The sequence below is a fragment of the Danio rerio genome, chromosome 20 (genome assembly GCF_049306965.1).
Source record: "Danio rerio strain Tuebingen ecotype United States chromosome 20, GRCz12tu, whole genome shotgun sequence".
NCBI lineage: Eukaryota > Metazoa > Chordata > Actinopteri > Cypriniformes > Danionidae > Danio > Danio rerio.
The window spans coordinates 29,016,945-29,036,111 of NC_133195.1; the positions used below are offsets into that span (position 1 = coordinate 29,016,945).

General features: G+C 37.5%; 1 protein-coding gene across 7 annotated transcripts in view; it reads left to right on the plus strand.

Annotated features, from left to right (window-relative positions):
- syne1a (spectrin repeat containing, nuclear envelope 1a) overlaps positions 1 to 19,167 on the plus strand; it is a 329,974-nt gene that overhangs the window by 272,945 nt on the left and 37,862 nt on the right. For all 7 annotated transcript variants that reach the window (XM_073933275.1, XM_073933274.1, XM_073933278.1 and 4 more), the window contains 18 exons: positions 1,912 to 2,034; positions 2,502 to 2,684; positions 3,007 to 3,150; positions 5,599 to 5,802; positions 8,111 to 8,245; positions 10,100 to 10,222; positions 11,193 to 11,354; positions 11,620 to 11,820; positions 13,331 to 13,504; positions 15,013 to 15,204; positions 15,939 to 16,070; positions 16,269 to 16,369; positions 16,991 to 17,147; positions 17,524 to 17,643; positions 17,754 to 17,912; positions 18,527 to 18,742; positions 18,836 to 18,937; positions 19,018 to 19,137. In XM_073933275.1, coding sequence (XP_073789376.1) covers positions 1,912 to 2,034; positions 2,502 to 2,684; positions 3,007 to 3,150; positions 5,599 to 5,802; positions 8,111 to 8,245; positions 10,100 to 10,222; positions 11,193 to 11,354; positions 11,620 to 11,820; positions 13,331 to 13,504; positions 15,013 to 15,204; positions 15,939 to 16,070; positions 16,269 to 16,369; positions 16,991 to 17,147; positions 17,524 to 17,643; positions 17,754 to 17,912; positions 18,527 to 18,742; positions 18,836 to 18,937; positions 19,018 to 19,137 — 2,748 coding nt within the window. The remainder of the gene's footprint in view (positions 1 to 1,911; positions 2,035 to 2,501; positions 2,685 to 3,006; positions 3,151 to 5,598; positions 5,803 to 8,110; positions 8,246 to 10,099; positions 10,223 to 11,192; positions 11,355 to 11,619; positions 11,821 to 13,330; positions 13,505 to 15,012; positions 15,205 to 15,938; positions 16,071 to 16,268; positions 16,370 to 16,990; positions 17,148 to 17,523; positions 17,644 to 17,753; positions 17,913 to 18,526; positions 18,743 to 18,835; positions 18,938 to 19,017; positions 19,138 to 19,167) is intronic.

Below are 19,167 nucleotides of genomic sequence, written 5' to 3' on the forward strand. Positions count from 1 at the left end.
TGCATTTTATACACAAAATATTGTGTCTGTTATTCTTTTGCACCAATGACAATTTCAAGCAAAGCTGGAGCAGAAAATTTGTGTTCATTTGGTTCATTGATGCCCTCATAAAGGTGGCATGGTGGCTCAGTGGTTTGCACTGTTGCCTCACAGCAAGAAGGTAGCTGGTTCAAGTCCTGGCTGGGCCAGTTGGCATTTCTGTGTAGAGTTTGCATGTTCTCCCATGTTGGCGTGGGTTTCCTTTGAGTGTATGGGTATTTTTAGTACCGAGTTGTGGCTGGAAACACATCAACTGTGTAAAACATATGCTGGAATAGTTGGCACTTCGTTTCGCTTTGACGACCTCTGATGGGTCAGAGACCAAGCCGTAGGAAAATGCATGAATGAATGAATGCCCCCATAAAGCAAAATAAAATAAATGTACAGTAAATTAATCACTATTTCCAACACAAAATAGAGTTGTGTATATGGTTTCATGTCACTATATTTTATTCTCTATATTCTGTAAGGCTTCAGCGATTTGTTTTAACGCATTATTTTATACCATTTTAAACCCATTTAAGCTGCTTATATTTTGTGGGCTTATGTCTTGTCTCCAGTAGACATTAATGGCTCTGAGCTGAAGTTAGAGGGCTTTAGTGCCTTGCTCAGGGCACTGTGGTGATTTAAAAAGATTGTGATCTCAGTAACTCTTCAGGATCTGTCCCCACATGATTTAAACCATAGCCCAACTGTCTGTGGTAGACCGATTGGATATTGTCAATACCTCAATGGATTTAGATGTCCAGAACAAGAGTTAGAGGTTGATTCTGTACATTAACCAAGCGCTTTCACAATAGCAGTTTGTCAATCCAGTGTATAGCAAAGCATCACTTTTGTCCACCTTTTTCTTACAGCCCCTGATACCTTGAGTGAGCTATGTAAGTATTCTTGTTACACTGTAAGCAGTCAATATACAAATTTAAAGGTTCACTCTAGGAATACAATATTAATTTCGACATTACTTTCATTAGAAAAGGGGTTTATCCTGCTTTTCCCAAAGGAGTCCTTTGTGTTTTTAAAGATGGATGGACCGTTGCTTTTAAAAAAGTATCCTTTCCAGTGCTTAAATAGCACCGTGCTTAAGAAGTACTGAAGAGACATGAAGGGGATCCTGGCTTTACATTCATTCATTCATTCATTCATTTTTCTTCAGCCTAGTCCCTGATGTATCAGGAGTTGCCACAGTGGAATGAACCGCCAGCTACACCAGCAAATTTTATGCAGCGGATGCTCATCTGGCTGCAACCCAGTACTGGGAAACACCCATACACTCAATTACACACACACACACACACACACACACACTCATACACTACGGCCAATTTAGTTCATCCAATTCACCTATACATTTGGACCATGGGGGAAACTGGAGGACCCAGAGGAAAACACATGAACACGGTGAGAACATGCAAACTTCACAAAGAAATGCCAACTGACTCAGCCGGGACTCGAACCAGTGACCTTCTTGCTGTTCGGCAAATCCTAACCATCGAGCCACTGTGCCTCCTCTTGCCATACAATTATAGAATAATTAAAAAATATTATAAAATAATATTATAACAAACAGATATTATCGAGGTCTCTGCAGGAAAGTAATACGAGTTGCCAGATCAGTCGGCATGGAGGGTGTGTTTAAATGTTACCTGATTGACACACATCATAGTGACCGTCAGGTTTAGGGATGAGGTAGGGTAGGGTAAAGGAGATCAGTTTCATTTCAATGTCATTCATTTCATGATTGACAAACACACACCAGTTAGAAAACACAAGTTCAGAAATGCGATCTTTTGTTCTGCAGAGACCTCAGTCTCATCCAAATTGGCATTGGAATGAACATAAAGATCGTGCTGTGTGTCTTTCTGTGTGCAGGACCTGACGAGACTTGAGAATGATGTAAAGAGTCTTCATCAGTCTATAGAGCGAGTGCAGGAGACTCTGGCTTCTCCTGATCTGGCTCGCCTCAGCCTCAGAGAACAGCTGGCTCAGAGACAGGTAAACCAGTCTAGTCCGGTTCTCTTTATTTCACAACACTTTTTTCAGATGTTAAAACAAAATGATACAAACAGTATAAAACAAACAGAAAGGATTGTGGTATTCGCAATAAACAATTATTATAAATGTTAACTATTTTATTATTGATGTTATAAATCATACAATTGTTGTTAAGTAATATGTTTTCTTTAACATTACAGATGTTAAAAAAGATTATATTTATGTTGTGGAAAATACAGAAATATGTTTCCAGTAAAAATATTTAGATTTATTTTAAAAAATATGTATTTGACTGAAAATATAAAGAAGCATATTCCTTGGATCAAGTTTGTTTTCTTTTAATTTAAGGATAAATACAACCCAGGTAAATTAATAGTTTAAGTTAAGCAAAAAATGTATACATAAGTTACTGATTTTACTTAACATTACTGGTTTTTAACTGCTTCGTTGAATCGTTTGTTACTCAGCTCCTGTTGTCAGAGATGGAGGGTCTGAAGCAGCAGGTTCAGGCTATGCAGATGTGTCAGAGCGCCCTCCGCCTGCCAGAGGACGTGATGGCAGCTTTACCACTCTGTGTTACAGCACAGAGTCTACAGCATGAGAGCAGCCAGCTCCAACACAACACTATTCAACAGTGCAATATACTACAGGTAAATACACACAACACGTCCTCATTCAATTCTCAGTTTAAGCTTTCACTCCACATTTTCATCTGATAAAACAAATAGAAAATAACGGCCTCTTTTGATTGCATAGGTCCTAAAGTACAGTACAAGCAGTATAATTCTGAAATTAAACTCATTGGTTTTGCTGACTAACATTATAAATGGACTTCTTGGAGCTTGATCCAATGCTACAGAAATGTTGAATGTTGCACAGTTTCATATAGCACGCTCGTGGGATTTACTGTATCTGGGCTCGCCACTTGTGTATGTAATGGCTCATTTAGCATCTCTCTTCACATTCCCCCAGGAGGCCCTAGTGCAGTATGAGCAGTACGAACAGGAAGTCAAGAATCTACAGAGACTCATTGAAGAGGCTCACCGTGTTATTCAGGACCGCCCTGTTGCCACAGGAAACATACAGGAGCTTCAGACACAGATACAACATCATGAGGTCAGGAAGTACAGTGTATCCTTCTTTCATCTATTTTCACAAATAAATGTCTAGTGCATTGTTTCTCTTGCTTTGTTCAAGAAGTTGTGGTATCTATTAGCTTTCCTGCTTAGTAAATCAGTCAATCTCGATTCATTGCATGCATGTTGTCTAAGCTATTACTCAATGCATTGCTTTGCAAGTCGACCTGCATTGAGCTGGAATGAGTCAAGCCATAAATTCCTAACGTGTTCTCAATGGGTGTAAAGGTGGTTTTTTCGAACTTTGACCTCAGTCTGCTTTGTCCTGAATCACATCAGGTTCTTTCATTCTCTCACGCCCTTTTGCCCTGTTTCTATACGTTTGTGCTCACAAAGACTTTCACACTCTTGAAAGCAGTGAGCAGGGCTGTACGATTTAAATAAACCTGAAATATGATCAAAATAAAACCTATAACTAGGTTACAATTTACCTGGGTGCAATCTTCAAATCATAGAGATGGTTATATAAATAAAATCCTGTAAGTGGTGTAATGCACAGCGCTGTGTTTGTTTTCACTTGGAAAGTTTTCAGAGTCTCAGAGCGGCTCGGTATACAGTTAATGCTGCTCCACCTAAACTTGATTTGTTATTTTGCTTGTAATATGCCTTTGCCACAAACACCTTTCCAAAATTGTAATGTGAAGCAATTGTAAAGAGGATTTTATTAACAAAAGTGGAAAGTTAGGACATGAGTGTCAAACTCAGTTCTTGAAGGTTCGCAGCCCTACAGAGTTTAGTCCCAACCGTGCAACAACACAATAACCTGCAGGTTTCAAACGAACCCCAATGACTCAGTTGGTTTGATCAGGGATATTTAATTGGAGTTAAAGGTAAATTCTGCAGGACTGTGTCATCTCTAATTTAGGGACTCACTGGAGTTTCCCACAAAATAAAAGCTTGATGATTAATTCATTTATTTTATTTTCGGCTTAGTCCGTTTACTAATCCGGGGTCGCCACAGCAGAATGAACCGCCAACTTATCCAGCACATGTTTTACGCAGCCTATAGCCTTCCAGCTGCAACCCATCACTGGGAAATATCCATACACACTCATTCACGCACATGCATTACGGACAATTTAGCTTACCCAATTCACCTGTACCACATATTTTTTTGGATTTGTGGGGGAAACCGGAGCACCCGGAGGAAACCCACGTGAACACAGGGAGAACATGCAAACTCCACACAGAAACACCACACACCGTGTTGCCAAGCTTGATGATTTTATCTTTTAAATATCAACATATATCCATGTTGGTGCGGTTGTTTTAATGTTTCTGCAGTTTAAATGTAAAATGTAGTTATTATTTAATTTAGATTTATTTGAGTGAAATTGCACAATAGTATGTACTATTAGGTTACAGGTTTAAAATGCTACAAATAAATATTTAAATAATTAATTAGATGTTATTAATATTATTGTTATATTTTCCATTCATCCTCCAAATATCTTGTTTCCTCAAGGTTTTAGGGAAAAAAAGAGAATTCAATAAATTAAAAATATATGTAATAAATAATAAATACAGTAGTAATAATTGACACCTAATACTGTATGTTGTAGCCAAATTCTGCTGGCCTTCAAGCAAGCACTTTTTTTGTTTACAAAAATTGCGAATCTTTTTTCCCCATATGTGCAGCCCTAAGGGCGAGAGCCAGTTTAAATAGCACATCAATCTAAACCTATACTGAACATCACATCCCTGTGTGTTTTTAGCACAGTTTAGTTCAGTGGGGGCAGCTGTGGCTTTATTAGCCATGGTTATTTTCCTCTGCAGAGCTGCAGTTTTCTCCCACATGACCTCATTACCAGAGACTGGCCCGTCTCTCTGTCTTAGAGAAAGAATGACAGTTAGAGATAGAGAGAGAGGGAGAGAGAAAGATGCAGGAGGGGGAGGCTCCACAGGCCATACCCAAATCTGTAAGGCGAGCTCCCATCCTCCCCTCTCAGCCTCTCGCTTTGCGCCCAGTTCTTTTGTTTGCCTATAAAGCGGCATCAGGATTGGTGGAAAGAGAGGAAGTGAGGGGAAGGAAGGAAAACAGGAGGGGATTTATTTCCTGTTCTTTGTGTGTGCATGAGTGTGAGTTGGCCAGTTTGGGGGAGGGACTGTACATCCGCTGTCATCTCCCCGCCCACTCACTTCAGTTGGCTGAGCTCTGTGCCAATCATGTTCTCTGCTGCTCGAAGGCTTGGCTTAGTAGTCTTCCCCACCAGTGTTCTGATTGGCTGTGAGCTTGAAATGCCTTTGACTGAGCCATTCCTCTCGCCTGTGCTGTTTTTCTACTGCAAACAGACAGAGAGGGAGAATTTCTGAGCTCAGCTTGCCGGTGCAGCTCTCTGCATTAGCCCCCTTTTTCACTATGGGACTTCATCCAGGATGTGTATGTTTGGATTCAGTGGAATTATAAAGTAATGTGTCGTTGTGACAGGAACTGGCCCTGAAGATAAAAGGCTACCAGGAGCAGATCTCGGCCTTGAACTCCAAGTGCAAGATGCTGACTGTGAAAGCCAAGCACGCTACTATGCTGCTGACGGTCAGCGAGGTGGACGGCCTCTCAGACGGGTTAGAGGAGCTGGAGGATGAGGAGGACGAGATGCCCAAACATCCACCAACACACCCCTCTGTTGTCATGGTGAGTGATTTACACTTGGGGCGGAGGGTGCTGTTTTCCTTTCACTGTCAGACGAGCATCCCATGGGTCTCTTGTTTCTCCCACAGGCTTGTTTGCGTCTCTGCATTGTGTATCTCTTGTTGTTTGTTGGTGAGAGAGGAAACAGGATGAGGGTGTTAGTTAGCCTTGACTTTGTCAACATTAGCTGGTCCGTACGGTTACCCGGTGTTACATCAGGGCCGGATTCCACATTAACCGCCAGCAGTTGAGCTCGCGCTCCAGCTGTGTTCACGCTCAGGCTTAAAGGGGTGTAGCTTTGCAGTAGTTCAGCAGTCATTGTATCTGGATCTAAATTTAGCCTAATGTTGGAGTGCTCAGATTACTTCAGTTCATGCACGCAAGCACAATTCATTATCGTATGCTAGCATATTGTGTTTTACAGTGAGTCTGTGCACATCCTCTGCTTCATTTCCTGTCTGCTTCATTCCTTTACTGTGATGAGAGGTCTGTAAAGGGCTTAGTCATGGATACTCTTAACAAATGTGGTGTGTCTGTAATGCTGTGGTGTTGCTTTGCAGGGTCTTTCTGCTTGAATCATGAGTTCCTGACAGACTTGTAGGGGATAAACTCTGCCAAAGATTTGGGGTTGAGAAATGATGATGAAATTATTAATTAATTTATTTTCTTTTTGGCTTAGTCCCTTTATTAATCAGGGGTTGCTACAGCGGAATGAACCGCCAACTTATGCAGTCAATGTTTTTCGCAGTGGATGCCCTTCCAGCTGCAACCCATCATTGGGACACACACACACACACACACACACACACTACGGACAATTTAGCTTACCAAATTTACCTATACCACATGTCTTTGGACTTGTAGGGTAAACTGGAGCACCCGGAGGAAACCCACACCAACACGGGGAGAACGTGATATATTCATTCATTCATTCATTCATTTTCTTTTCAGCATAGTCCCTTTATTATTCAGAGATTGCCACAGCAGAATGAACCGCCTATATTCTTATATATTTAATTTTTTAAATATTTTTTAAATAAATGTGCTTTTGACCTTTCAGTTCATCAACTTATCCTTAAAAATGTAATAAACACTTTATGAAACCCGTATTTATACTTTATTATCAGGATATTCGTAACTACAATGCATGCAAACAACATTATACTTTGCTCTATCATCTCGTATGTATAGTAATAACAACAGTAATAGCACATCATTTATTTTCACTTAGGTTATAATGGATTATGTTAGCCGTATTTCATGTCTTCTGGTTTTATACCTTGACATTGTTTTTATAAAATCTGAACAGTATCATATTACGTATTTTGCACTTACTTGGGCTGACTACTTTTACTGCATAAAAAGCTTTATCAGGGTGTCTGCTGGGTCTTTAAATGTATTAAACATTGATAAATCAATGTAGAGAAATTTAAGACCCTTAAAAAGTATTAAAAAGTCTTAAATGCTATTTTGCAAGGTATTCAATTATATATTGTTTTTTAATTATGCCTTGCATGGTTGTATGGTAAAGTTTGCCTGAATTTAATCTGTGAATATCAGGATGCTGTGTGATATCAGTAAAATCTTGCTAGATTTGATATCATGTTGCTTTGCTGGCAACACCTTTATTTCTGCAGATCGATAGGCACCAACCTGCTGAATTAGCTAGGTTTAAAAGATTTTTATTCAGTATATGATTTATGGTTTAGTTTTGGATTATTTTCGTACATTCATATTCTGTAATTATACCGTAAGTTAAAATCTCACCAGTGTTTCCAGTTGAAACCTAAAGTGGTTATAAGGTCTTAAAATGTATGGAAAGAGTCTTAAAAAGGTTTTAAAGGGTATTGAATATCACTCTCTGATTCCTGTATACACTTTGTTTATAATGTACTCAAGAAAAGTAATGGTCACAATCTAATTACTTATAAGCTTGCATATTGATTGTTTATTAGCTCTTAAAAATGCCTTATCCTGCATGACCATTTGATACATTACCCCTTAACTCCATATCTTAACTTAAGCATTTAACAACAACTTTACAAACTAGTAATACAATTTATAGCTAATATCAAAGATATGTTACCCGTTCTAAATGCTCAAAAAATAGCAAAGTTGTTGTATTAAACAGAATAAATCATAAGGTGTCATGCATGAAAAAATCTTATAGACCTGCGCTTCTTCGCCAACTCTCTAATATTCATCCTTTGGTTTATTTTCTTCCTCCTTGGGTGCCGGGGTCCTGTTTCACTGTTTGTTTGTCTTTCTTTCTCTTTCCTTCTCTTTGGCTCTTTGGCTGTTGAATGCTCAGATGACGGCAGGCCGTTGTCACACTCTCCTCTCCCCGGTCACAGAGGAGTCTGGTGAGGAAGGCACCAACAGCGAAGTCTCCTCTCCTCCTGCCTGCAGATCACCCTCACCTGGGCCTAACGCTGACACCTCTCAGGTACCCATGGCTCTATCCAAACTTATCACATATAATCAACGTATCCCAGATCACCTGCTAACCCACTTTAACTCAGTTTAAACTTAACTCGCCAATTTGGCCAAGTTTTTGATTTGGATCTGAATGTTAGTCTAAGTGTTCTCATGATCATGGAAACCTGGAAATGTATGAGAATTTCAATTTGCCTTTTGTTTTTTAAATATGTACAGGTGTTAAATATTCTAAATGTGAATGTCCAGGTACAGTTATAAGTTATCTAGAGGCTTATTTCCTCTGTGACATTTTAATGCTTTCAAAACATTCCGCGGCTTATGTGTGCTTTCCAGCCACCGTTACCTAGGAGCATTGATTTAACACATGATGTGAAATCAGAGATGGACTACATTGTCTGTTTGTCAAACCAATGGTAGACAGGAGCATTTAGCTGTTACTGTTTTTTTCTATTTATCACTTTGTGCTGCACAGAAATTATACACTCTATATTTAAAACCAAAAACAATGGATTTTTAATTTTTAAAGGTGACCTAAATTTATTCTTATTAGGCTACAGACGTTATTTAATAAAAAGCAGTAGGTGCTTTTTGGTTTACTTTTGTCATTTGATTCATATTAACAGCATAGACAGCAATAGATACTATATATTATGCTACTCTTTAGTACGCAGATCTGAAATCAGACTTTTCAGCTGTTTACGTTCACAAACAAAACCGACAGCGTTTATGATAAACTTGTGTGTTTGATAGCTGTATTAAGACAGTAAAGAGAAATTTAGTTTAATACTCATGCAACATATGTCGTGACAGATTATTTTATATAGGTGCATTTTATAATTTGCACCCAGAAAATATGATATTGGGGTTTTAAAGTGACACGACTTTAAAATTCATGCAGATAATAAACTTGGGATAGTAAGCATTAAACATGAAAAGTCTTAGCATATATTTTGAGAGTATCTGTGATACCTTTTCGTTACCTTTATAAAATGCTCATTTGCAATTTAAGAGACAGATATGAAAACAGTGCCTTTTTGTTTCCCCTCAGAAACGTATAACTTACTGGATGGAATTATAAACGATCTGTGGGATTTTTTGTGATGACACTTAACAGAAACATTTTGGATACACCAAAGTCTTATTTTACATGTTGAGGGAATGGAAGTAATAGGTGATCTTTTAAGGTTATTGAATTGTCTACTAAATTATTATAGTATCTAACATGTATATTATTATTATATTAGTATTGTTTACAATTTTGAACAACAGTTATTATGTCAATTTATTTTAACATGAAGCTTTTGATGTAAAACAAGCATTTCAGCATCATTACTACCATTTTAGTGTAAATAAAAATATGTGATGTAAAAAGTGTGCTGCTTAAAAAAATTCTTAATTCTTCTCCACTGAAATATAATAATAATTAAAAAAAAACATATTTAAAATGCATAACTCAATAACAACTGAAAATCACTGGAATATGCTATAGAAATTAGTTTGACTTCTGAATAGTGAGGAAAAAAATGGCTTAATCTCTTATTTAATTCTGACTCGGCTTTCTTTTATAATGTTAACATATATTAGCCATGCAATGAGCTGTTGTTGACACAGGTTTGAACTTGGCCTCAAGGAGTGACAACAATGTGTTGGTTTGCACAAAAACATGGTATGTGTGCCCTGACATTTGGCTTAATCTTATAACTGGGTGCAAGTGCGACCTCTGAAAAATGCAGACACAAACACACATCAGTATTGCTACTGTTTTGTTGTATTTTTGGAGGATCAGAGCAGCTTTTTAATTATGTATGCACACACACACACTCTCAGACACTCTCAATGACAGGATGTAATGTGTTTGTAGGGTTCAGGACGAGCTCCTTTAAGTAGAGCTCCATTACAGGAGCTTTATGACCCTTCCATGGAGTCCGCGGCCTCAGCTAACCTAGATGACTTACAGCGCTCATGGGAGACTCTAAAGAATGTGGTAAATATGATCAATAGATGCATCTCATTACAAAATCCAGATATTATGAATGTTAAAGTGTGTATTGTGTAACACTATAGACACTGTACAGATGTTGAATTACAAGATATTTGTCATTTTATTTTTCCTCATATGCTCCTGTATTTAGTACTAGTTTGCTACAGATCTCATCCTTAGTTTTTATTATTTATTTGATTGTAAAACAACTGAAATCTTAAGCATAGTGACACAGAAATGTAATGCAGTCGAAACCTGCCTGGAACTACTTCAGCTGTGCATTTATCTGAAAAAAGTTCACACCTTAAATTGTTCATTAGCCAATCAGAATCAAGCATTTAGCAGCCCTGTAGGATAAGCCATTTTAAAGGTCACTTATTTTTATTTTGAATGTGTCCTACAATAGATTTACATTCATTCAAGATCAAAAATACAACTTTTCTGGTAATATACATTGCGGTATCAGCTGTTTTCTCAAAGCGTCTGAAATGGTTCATTTAAGAAAGGATCTGCTCTAAATCCCAACTTTTTGAGAGTCTTCTATATTCTGATTGAAGGATTGACCTATCTGTAGTGACTGGTCAACAAATTACAGTGTGTTTCAAAAACCAGTCGACAATTACCGTATCTGAAATTAATTCGGCATGCTTCCTCAGAATTATAGTTACATTAAGAGTAACAAAAGCATAGGTTTTACAGTATCAATTGGAAAGAGAGTTCTCATTCATTGAAAATGCATGCAAAGTGGATTTACCCTATTCAGCATAGAAAACACTTCTCGAAGACTTCTTGAAACGTCAACAGGACAAACCAAACTCAGCTGCAACAGCTAAACTTAACATCTCAGTAACATATATACTGTATTTGAGGGTCAAAGCAGACATTGTGTGTGGGCAAGCAAAGGCTGGCATTATACCAGCTAAGATACCTACATAGGAATTACTGATGTGTGGTCTGACATATTTCTGTACAGATCAGCGAGAAGCAGAAAAGCCTGTATGAAGCACTGGAGAGGCAGCAGCACTACCAGGAGACCCTGCAGTCTGTCTCCACGAAGATGGAGTCCATTGAGACTGCACTAAACGAGGGCTTAGAGCCAAGCAAGAGTCCTGAGAGCCAGATGGCCGCCCACCAGGTGAGAAAAACACTGGATCGGATGAAGCAAGATGACCGCACTAAAGCTAGATCACATAAAAACTCTAGCCTACTGCTGGGCTAGCGATACCAGCCACAAGACTGGGTTACTCAACATTGCCAACTTCTCCTATGTCTAAAACTAATCTCTTACTTAGAAGTGTCTTCCTTACCACTGCGTTTTGACCTGCATTTTACTGGTGAAAAACAGTTTTATTATAAAACAAGAATTCAAACCATAAAGCTGATTGTTGGTTGTTCTTCAGGCTCTGATGGACGAGATCTTAATGCTCCAGGATGAAATCAGTGCACTGCAGGCCTGCTTCTCCCAAGAGTTGCAGTTGGATGAGGACAGTTTAGAGGCAGATGCTGGAGACCAGCTGGCCCTGCAGTCAACGCTCACTGTCCTGGGAGAGCGCATGGCCACCATCCATATGAAGGCCTCTGGAAAGCGCCAACTTTTGGAGGTGAGCAGAGTTAATATAGAGAAAAATAATGGAATAGGGAATAAAAGGATTTTGCCAGGGTGTTCTGGTTATTTTACACATTTGAAGTTTAAAATGGCACTCTGGTCATTTCAAATTGTTATCTGTGTCCTGATTATTTTAGTCTTTTAACTATCAGCACCTCTCACTTTGTAAAACCACTAATTACAGATGATGAATTAAATGACAGACAAGCCTAGACAAATTCCCAGACAGGAATAGGGACATAACACATAAACCGTAAGTGGCCAGGTTTTCACACTTATTTTGTTGCGATAGCATAACTGTGAGTATTTGTCTTCTCTAAAAATGTGATTAGAAAGGTTCATCTACCTTATGATGAAAGTATTTTTCTTGGATTTTATTTTTATTGTATAAAATATGCTACATCTTATATTCCAAACCAACCTATTTAAGGGGATAGTTCACCCAAAAATGAAAATTCTGTCATCATTTACTCATTTAGAACCTATTTGAGTTTATTTCTTCTATTGAAAACAAAATATTATTTGAAAAATGCCAGTTGCTGGGACCCATTTACTTTGTATATTAGTATATTTCCCTGCAATGGAAGTCAATGGGTGCCAGCAGAGTTCTATATTCATCCAAATATCTTCTTTTGAGTTCAACAGGTTTTAACACCTCATAAATGATTTTCATTTTTGAGTGAACTATCCCTTTAATACAGTTAACATTAAACAAGCAAAACACCTACAACATGTTTGCACATTTGAATTGATGAATGAGAAAGACACAAAAGTATTTGTATAGCGCATTTCCCACACACTGCTATTTTCAGCATCACTTTAAACACATTTGTTTAATCTTGACATAGTAATCAATGTTGCTGATAGCTTATATGGGACCAACTTGTTTGTTTTATACTTGCAATGCTTATTCAATTTTTTCATTCCTGTTTATGTTCCAAATAGTATTAGCTTTAAAGGATTTGTTGTGGCATGAAGAAAAGTAAAGATTTTGTTTGCTAATGTTTTCAGGCAGTATCCTATTTTACCTATCTTTTTAATAAAATTGTAAAATGGGATTTCACCAATCTTACCAGTCTTCACCAGACTTAACAAGGCTATTCTGATCTTACACAATTGTGACTTAAACTGGCACAAAAAGTTCTGACACTGATCAGAATTTTTGGGAACAAGCTAGATTTTTTTGACATCTGTTCTGAGTCACTGTCTAATGTGAAAGATTCAGTAGAACTGTAGCTCTTTCAACCTAAATTGTATACACACAGCAGCTACATTATGTTTATTCTCAACAAGGTGAAAATACAAAGAGATGTTGTACAGGTGCAAATGTTAATGTGTAAACAGATAACAGATACAGTACCAGACATGTCTAAAGTAAATGTAAACAAATGAAATAACAGATAATCAGATAGCCTTTTAACATGCTTGCCTTAAAAAGTAAAAGGTAAAAGAGGATTCAGCTTGACAAGATATAGGCTTAATGTGTTGTGTTCTCTGTCCTACAGGAGCGACTGAATGAGCAGTTAGAGGAACAGAGGCAGGAACAAGCACTGCAGCGATACCACAGTGAAGCAGAGGAGCTGGACAACTGGCTGCTCAGCACACGAGCCACACTGAGCTCCACCTTACAACCACACCCACAGGACATGGACATGGAGGAGCAGCTCATTGACTGCCAGGTAAGACACCTGGGAAGTACAAGAAGGAAATTAATGCCTAATTTTTATTTTATTTTATTTTTATTTAATTTTTATTTTTTAATTTAATTTCATTATTATTTCATTTACTTATTTTTATTTATTTTATTATTTATTTTATTTTATTTTATTTACTAAATGTTCTCGTAGATAATAGATACCTTTTAAAATACATAGATTCTGACATGAAGTGTCAGTTGAATAGATTCTGGTGGTTGGTCAGGTCATGGAGTCACTAGAGTGGGCCGCACTAAATCAGATTAGCCATGTGGGTTTTGTCCCGTTCTGTTGGTCATTAGGATTAGGGGCTTCTCCTTCTCTGCAGTCATGGGACGTCCCACTGTGCATGTCTGCATTTCTTCAAAGAGACACATAGATACAGACATGCACACGTGTGTCTTTTGTGTTTTGATTGGAGGACTGCAGGGATCAAGTTAACCTTTAACCTGAATGTTGGACTCTAATGAGAAGTCAGGGTGGCACTGACCTTTATCTTGCTGCTGTTAATGTTTGCTCATTCCTCACTAGTGCATGCCACAGACTGTCTACACTATTAACCAGCTTTCAGTTCAAGCCCTACACGCCTGATGTTTTGCATTGTTTCTTGATTTTATCTCAGATGTGCTCTAACATCTATAGAGTACTGTGCATGTAGTATAGTCAAGATCAGGATGTCTGAACACTTGGTTAAGCAGCTTAAGAGGATTATCAGTTACTGCGTACCATCTCCTGTTTACACATTTTATTCACACACCTCCTGTTGTGTTTTTATTAACAAAAATAACACTCAGAGAATTTATGTTTTTTTTTTATTTACTATAAGAAAATTTAAATCTTAAAAGAGAACACAGGTCTCTGAATTTAACAAGCACGTTTTATTTTATTTTATTTTATTTATTTTATATTTAATTTATATATTTTATATATTTACAGTGAATTAAATTTTTGCCTATGACTTTATCATTTTTATTTTATTTTATTTTTACAGTGAATATATTATTTTTACCCATGACTCTCTCTCTCTCTCTCTCTCTCTATATATATATATATATATATATATATATATATATATATTTTTTTTTTTTTTTTTTTTTTTTTTTTTTACATTTTTTAAATTTAATTTAATTTAATTTTGTATTTTTTTACAGTGCATTGAATTTTTACCGACATTTTTTTTTCATTTTTATTTTATTTTATTTTTAGTCTTTTTACAGTAAATTTCATTTTAACCCACAACTTTATCATTTTTATTTTATTTTATTTTTACAGTGAATTTAATTTTTACCCATGACTTTATCTTGTTAAGCCCAACACAATGATATACAATAATAACACTTAAAACACAACTTAGACTTGGTTTTGAATCAAACAGCTCAATAAGGATAGGTTAACCAAGCCCAAATCCTAGTTAAAGTAATTTTACATTTGACTAGCTGTCATTTAAAATGCTTTAATACAATATTAATAGTAATGTTTTGCTCCTGTTCAAGAACATGTTACTGGAGATCGAGCAGAAGGTGTTGTGTCTGTCTGAGCTGTCCGTGCACAGTGAGAGTTTGCTGTTGGAGGGTAAGGCTGGCACACGGGGTGATGCCGAGCAGCTCTCCCTCAAACTACACAGCCTCAAATCCAGCCTGCTGGAGCTACAGCGCATCCTCCAAGACAAACAGACACATATCCAGGTGAGAGACACCACAAAGAAACATTTGATGATAGAAGAGCTGCGCTATTCTTAATTCATTCTCAATTATAAGATCAACTGGAGGTCACTGGGATCCTTCTGCAGACACACAGAGCTAAAAACACTAAAGACCACATCCTCGCTCCAATGGACGCTTTGTGAAGCGCCGCGTGGAAGAATGGCCAGCGCTGTTCATTGTTGTGGAAGATGTTCCACTGCACTCCAGCAACATCTATCTCAAACAAAGGCCTTTTTACAAATAGTGGGGCATGTCTGGAATTTTCCCTAGCTCTTTTAAATTAGACATGCCGGGTACACGTAAAAGCCTGATGCAAGCTGATTTGGGCCCATCTCCTATTGTCAGCCATGACTGACCTTTAAAGAGGTCATGAACTGTTTTCTGAGGGCAATGTGAGCTTTGTGCCAATAATGTAAACTTCTGCATGTACAGTATGTCTGACAGCCTATGTCCTTTATAGATAAACACAACTGTGATTTATGATAAAAATGCATAACTGCTTAGTCATAATAAACACTCTGTAATAACAGTCAAAGCAGTAGTTGAAAATGAACATTAAATTGCGCTGAACCTGCAGTGAAATGAGTTGAATACATTTTTTTTTAAAGAAATTTTTACTGAAATTTTATAAAATGAAAATGAATTCACTCATTGTTTGAAGAACTTCCATAAATTGATGTTAACCATTTCTAATTGACATTTTCTATCTCTTTAAGGGCTCACTTCAGGAACAGGAGGACACTGAGTCAGACTCATCTTTGTCTCAGAGCCCCAATATGATGGACTGGCTCAGTCAGGCTCGATCCACACGCAACCAGCAGCATCAGGACACAGTGCAAAGACAGCGGGTAGACAAATAAACAAATTCTTTTAAAATGAATCCATGTAAATAATCAGCTTATCTAGTGATATCTGTTTTCAGACAGGCATTGTTTTCTGTAAATATCCTAAGATTTGATATAAATATAAAACTTGATTGTTTCATTTGAGTAGATTTTTATGAGCTAGAAAATATTGGTATTGTTGACATCTTATGTGTAATGCAGGAATTAGAGGAGCAGCTTGGCGAACAGAAGAAGTTGCTGCAGTCTGTAGCGTCTAGAGGAGAGGAGATTCTATCACAGAGAACTACACCTAACGGAGAAAAGTATGTTGTGCCCATTTGTCCATTCTTCACATTTACATATACATTTTTTTGAACACTGCAGTTCTCTTCTAGACAACACATGCCAACGACACAGTAAAATATAAAAAATAATGCAATATTAGGGCTCATTCACTTTGAATCTAAAAACATGAGACGCAGCACTCAGGGATGTTTTTTTGATGTGCAGCATAGAGCACACGGGTATCCAGACACTTCCACTGAGAGCCTGTAAACCTTGCAGTGTTTGTCCGGCCTCCAACTTCTTCTTGGTTTAGTGCTTTTGAACTTACTGAAGAGTGGTAGTGTGTGTTAAAGTTGAAGTTCTTTTAATTTGACAGTGTCTAAAAGTTGTGAGACACGAGTATAACAATTATGCAAGCCCTTCAACGAGTGTTTACATTGAAAGACAATGGGAAAGTAGCATACTCTAATAAATATAAACACATACTGTTTAAAGGAGCCCCTAAAGTTTGAATAAAATGAAAATTCATCTGTCCTTTAATTTATAATGACTTTTTCATTCAATGACATTTCTCTGAAAATATTTACTGATTGGTCTGATTTATGTCTGCAGTTTCACTAAAGCTTAGATAACTTTGTCTTATCTTCATCATTATGTAGTTGCCCTGCGGAATTTCCCAATGGAGAGGATGGTCAGTGGCCTGCGTGCATGAGCACAAAAGACCAGATGAGAGTCAGGTGGGAGAACCTGAGCAAAGACCTAAAAAACAAACTACAGCTGTCACTGAACACAATGGAGCAGACGCCATGTAACGCGGTACATGTTTTATGATCTTCTGCAGCTTCATTAGCTTTGTTTTTTTAACATGTTTTAATTTTGAAGATGAATTAAGCATCACCATAGTTTCCTTGATTAAAGCCCAATAGGATATTTTCACTAGCTTTTGGATTACAGAACTTAAGGCTTGATGTATTATTGAAGTGTATTATGCCATAGAATAAAACATAATAAAATAATAATATTAAACACTAGGCTAAAAGGCAAACTAATTTTAAGGGGTTTTGCCTACAAAAACACATCATCCTTGCAGCGTTATACATTTTGTTTTCCTCTCAAAAAAGACAGTAAATTTCCAGAAAGCATAAAAGCTGCCCCTGTGCTTAAAATAAATAAGGATCATTTGCTTCTTTAGCTTTACCAGCCAGTGTCGAGCCCTTGTGGAGTTTTCAGAGGTGAACAACTGAGCCAGGATATCCCGTCACCCCGAAGTCTGTTTGAAGGCTTCAACCAAGACCTGGAAGATTTGCCTCAGGTACTGAACGTGTATTTCTACAAATATGTTAAACTGCACTGAATCAAGCAATTTGTTTTGTGTAGCAAAGATTAATTTTAACTGTATACTAATTTCTGTCCTCCTCACAGACTGGGGGCACTGACAGTAAGCGTTCTCGTGATCTGCAGAAGGCTCTCTATCAGGCAGTGTCGTCAGCTTCCACTTGGCTGGACAATGCTGAGAATGAGCTTGCATCTGGCCCAGTTTTACTATCTGATGACTCAGAGGCTCATCTGGTCCACCTAGAGGTCAGCCATTTAGCTGGAGTCTTAGTTTTACTCCTGGAAACACAAACTAAGTACTAATTTCAGAAAATGCTAACATCTTTTGTTAACACTTTATTTTGTTGGTCCATTTGAGTATTAGTAGACTGTCTGCTTAATATCTGTTGATACTGCTCCTTCAATAGACATTTAACTGACTGTAAGAAACTTTGCAAGTACATGTCAACTGACACTAACCCTAACCCCAACCTAATAGTCTACTTATAATCTAATGAGAATTATTTGGCATGTAGATGCAAAGTAACTTAATTCAACAAACGGACCATCAAAATAAAGTGTGACCCATCTTTTTGGTAACAAAAATACTGAATTCTGTGAAAACAGTGAAACAGTGATGTGTATGTGCATGTGTATTATGTGTAGTCTACAACCAAACAACAGTGTGTTGTGTTTCTTAAAAAAGTGAGATCGCCAACTGCTGGCCTGACATCCATACTGCAGCATTTTCACTGATCTGTGTGAACTTGGGTTTTGTGGTTTGTTTTAAAATGAGAAAGGAAAAATATTCAAAATCTTTTGTTTTTCTTATAAGATACACATTTCTTGGCACTAACTCCTCTCTGCTTTCGTCTTTTCAGGGTTTGAATAAGGAGGTTAAGAATGTCAATGAGGAGGTTTGTAAATGCCGGGATGTCCTTGGAGGAAGAGAGCGGCTATGGGTTGAAGGTAGAGAGAGTGATGTGGTTGAGGAGGTGTTTGATGGTTTGGAGGGGAGACTGAAGTTGTTGGACACTGTGCTGGAACAACAGTGTGATGGCATGAAAGACAAGCTGCAGGAACTCACTGTTTTTCAGGTATACTTCTCTTGTGTCTGCCTGGTAATTTTTAGTTGAAGAATTGTTATTTTCTCTTGTTTTTATTCCTTCACTTTCTCTTTGTCTATTTAGACGGAGTTGAGGCTGTTGCTGACTGCGCTCAATGATTCAAAGTATCAGCTTTTGCAGAAAATGAACGCAGCTATGGATCGACCTGCCTCGAAACAGCTGGAGGTCAGACGCACATTCAAAATAAATTACTCGTAGTGATGCTATGTTAAAAGACTATAAATAACAAAATTCAATATAAACAGATTTTAGCTGAAGCAGAGGACAGTCTGAGGGAATTTGAACAGAAAGTTTCCGAGATAAGGAGCAGAGGAGAGACGCTGCAGCCTAATCAGATCTGTACCCAAGAGCTGCTGAAACTGCAGGTACACACATCTTCCTTTAGAAACAGCAAT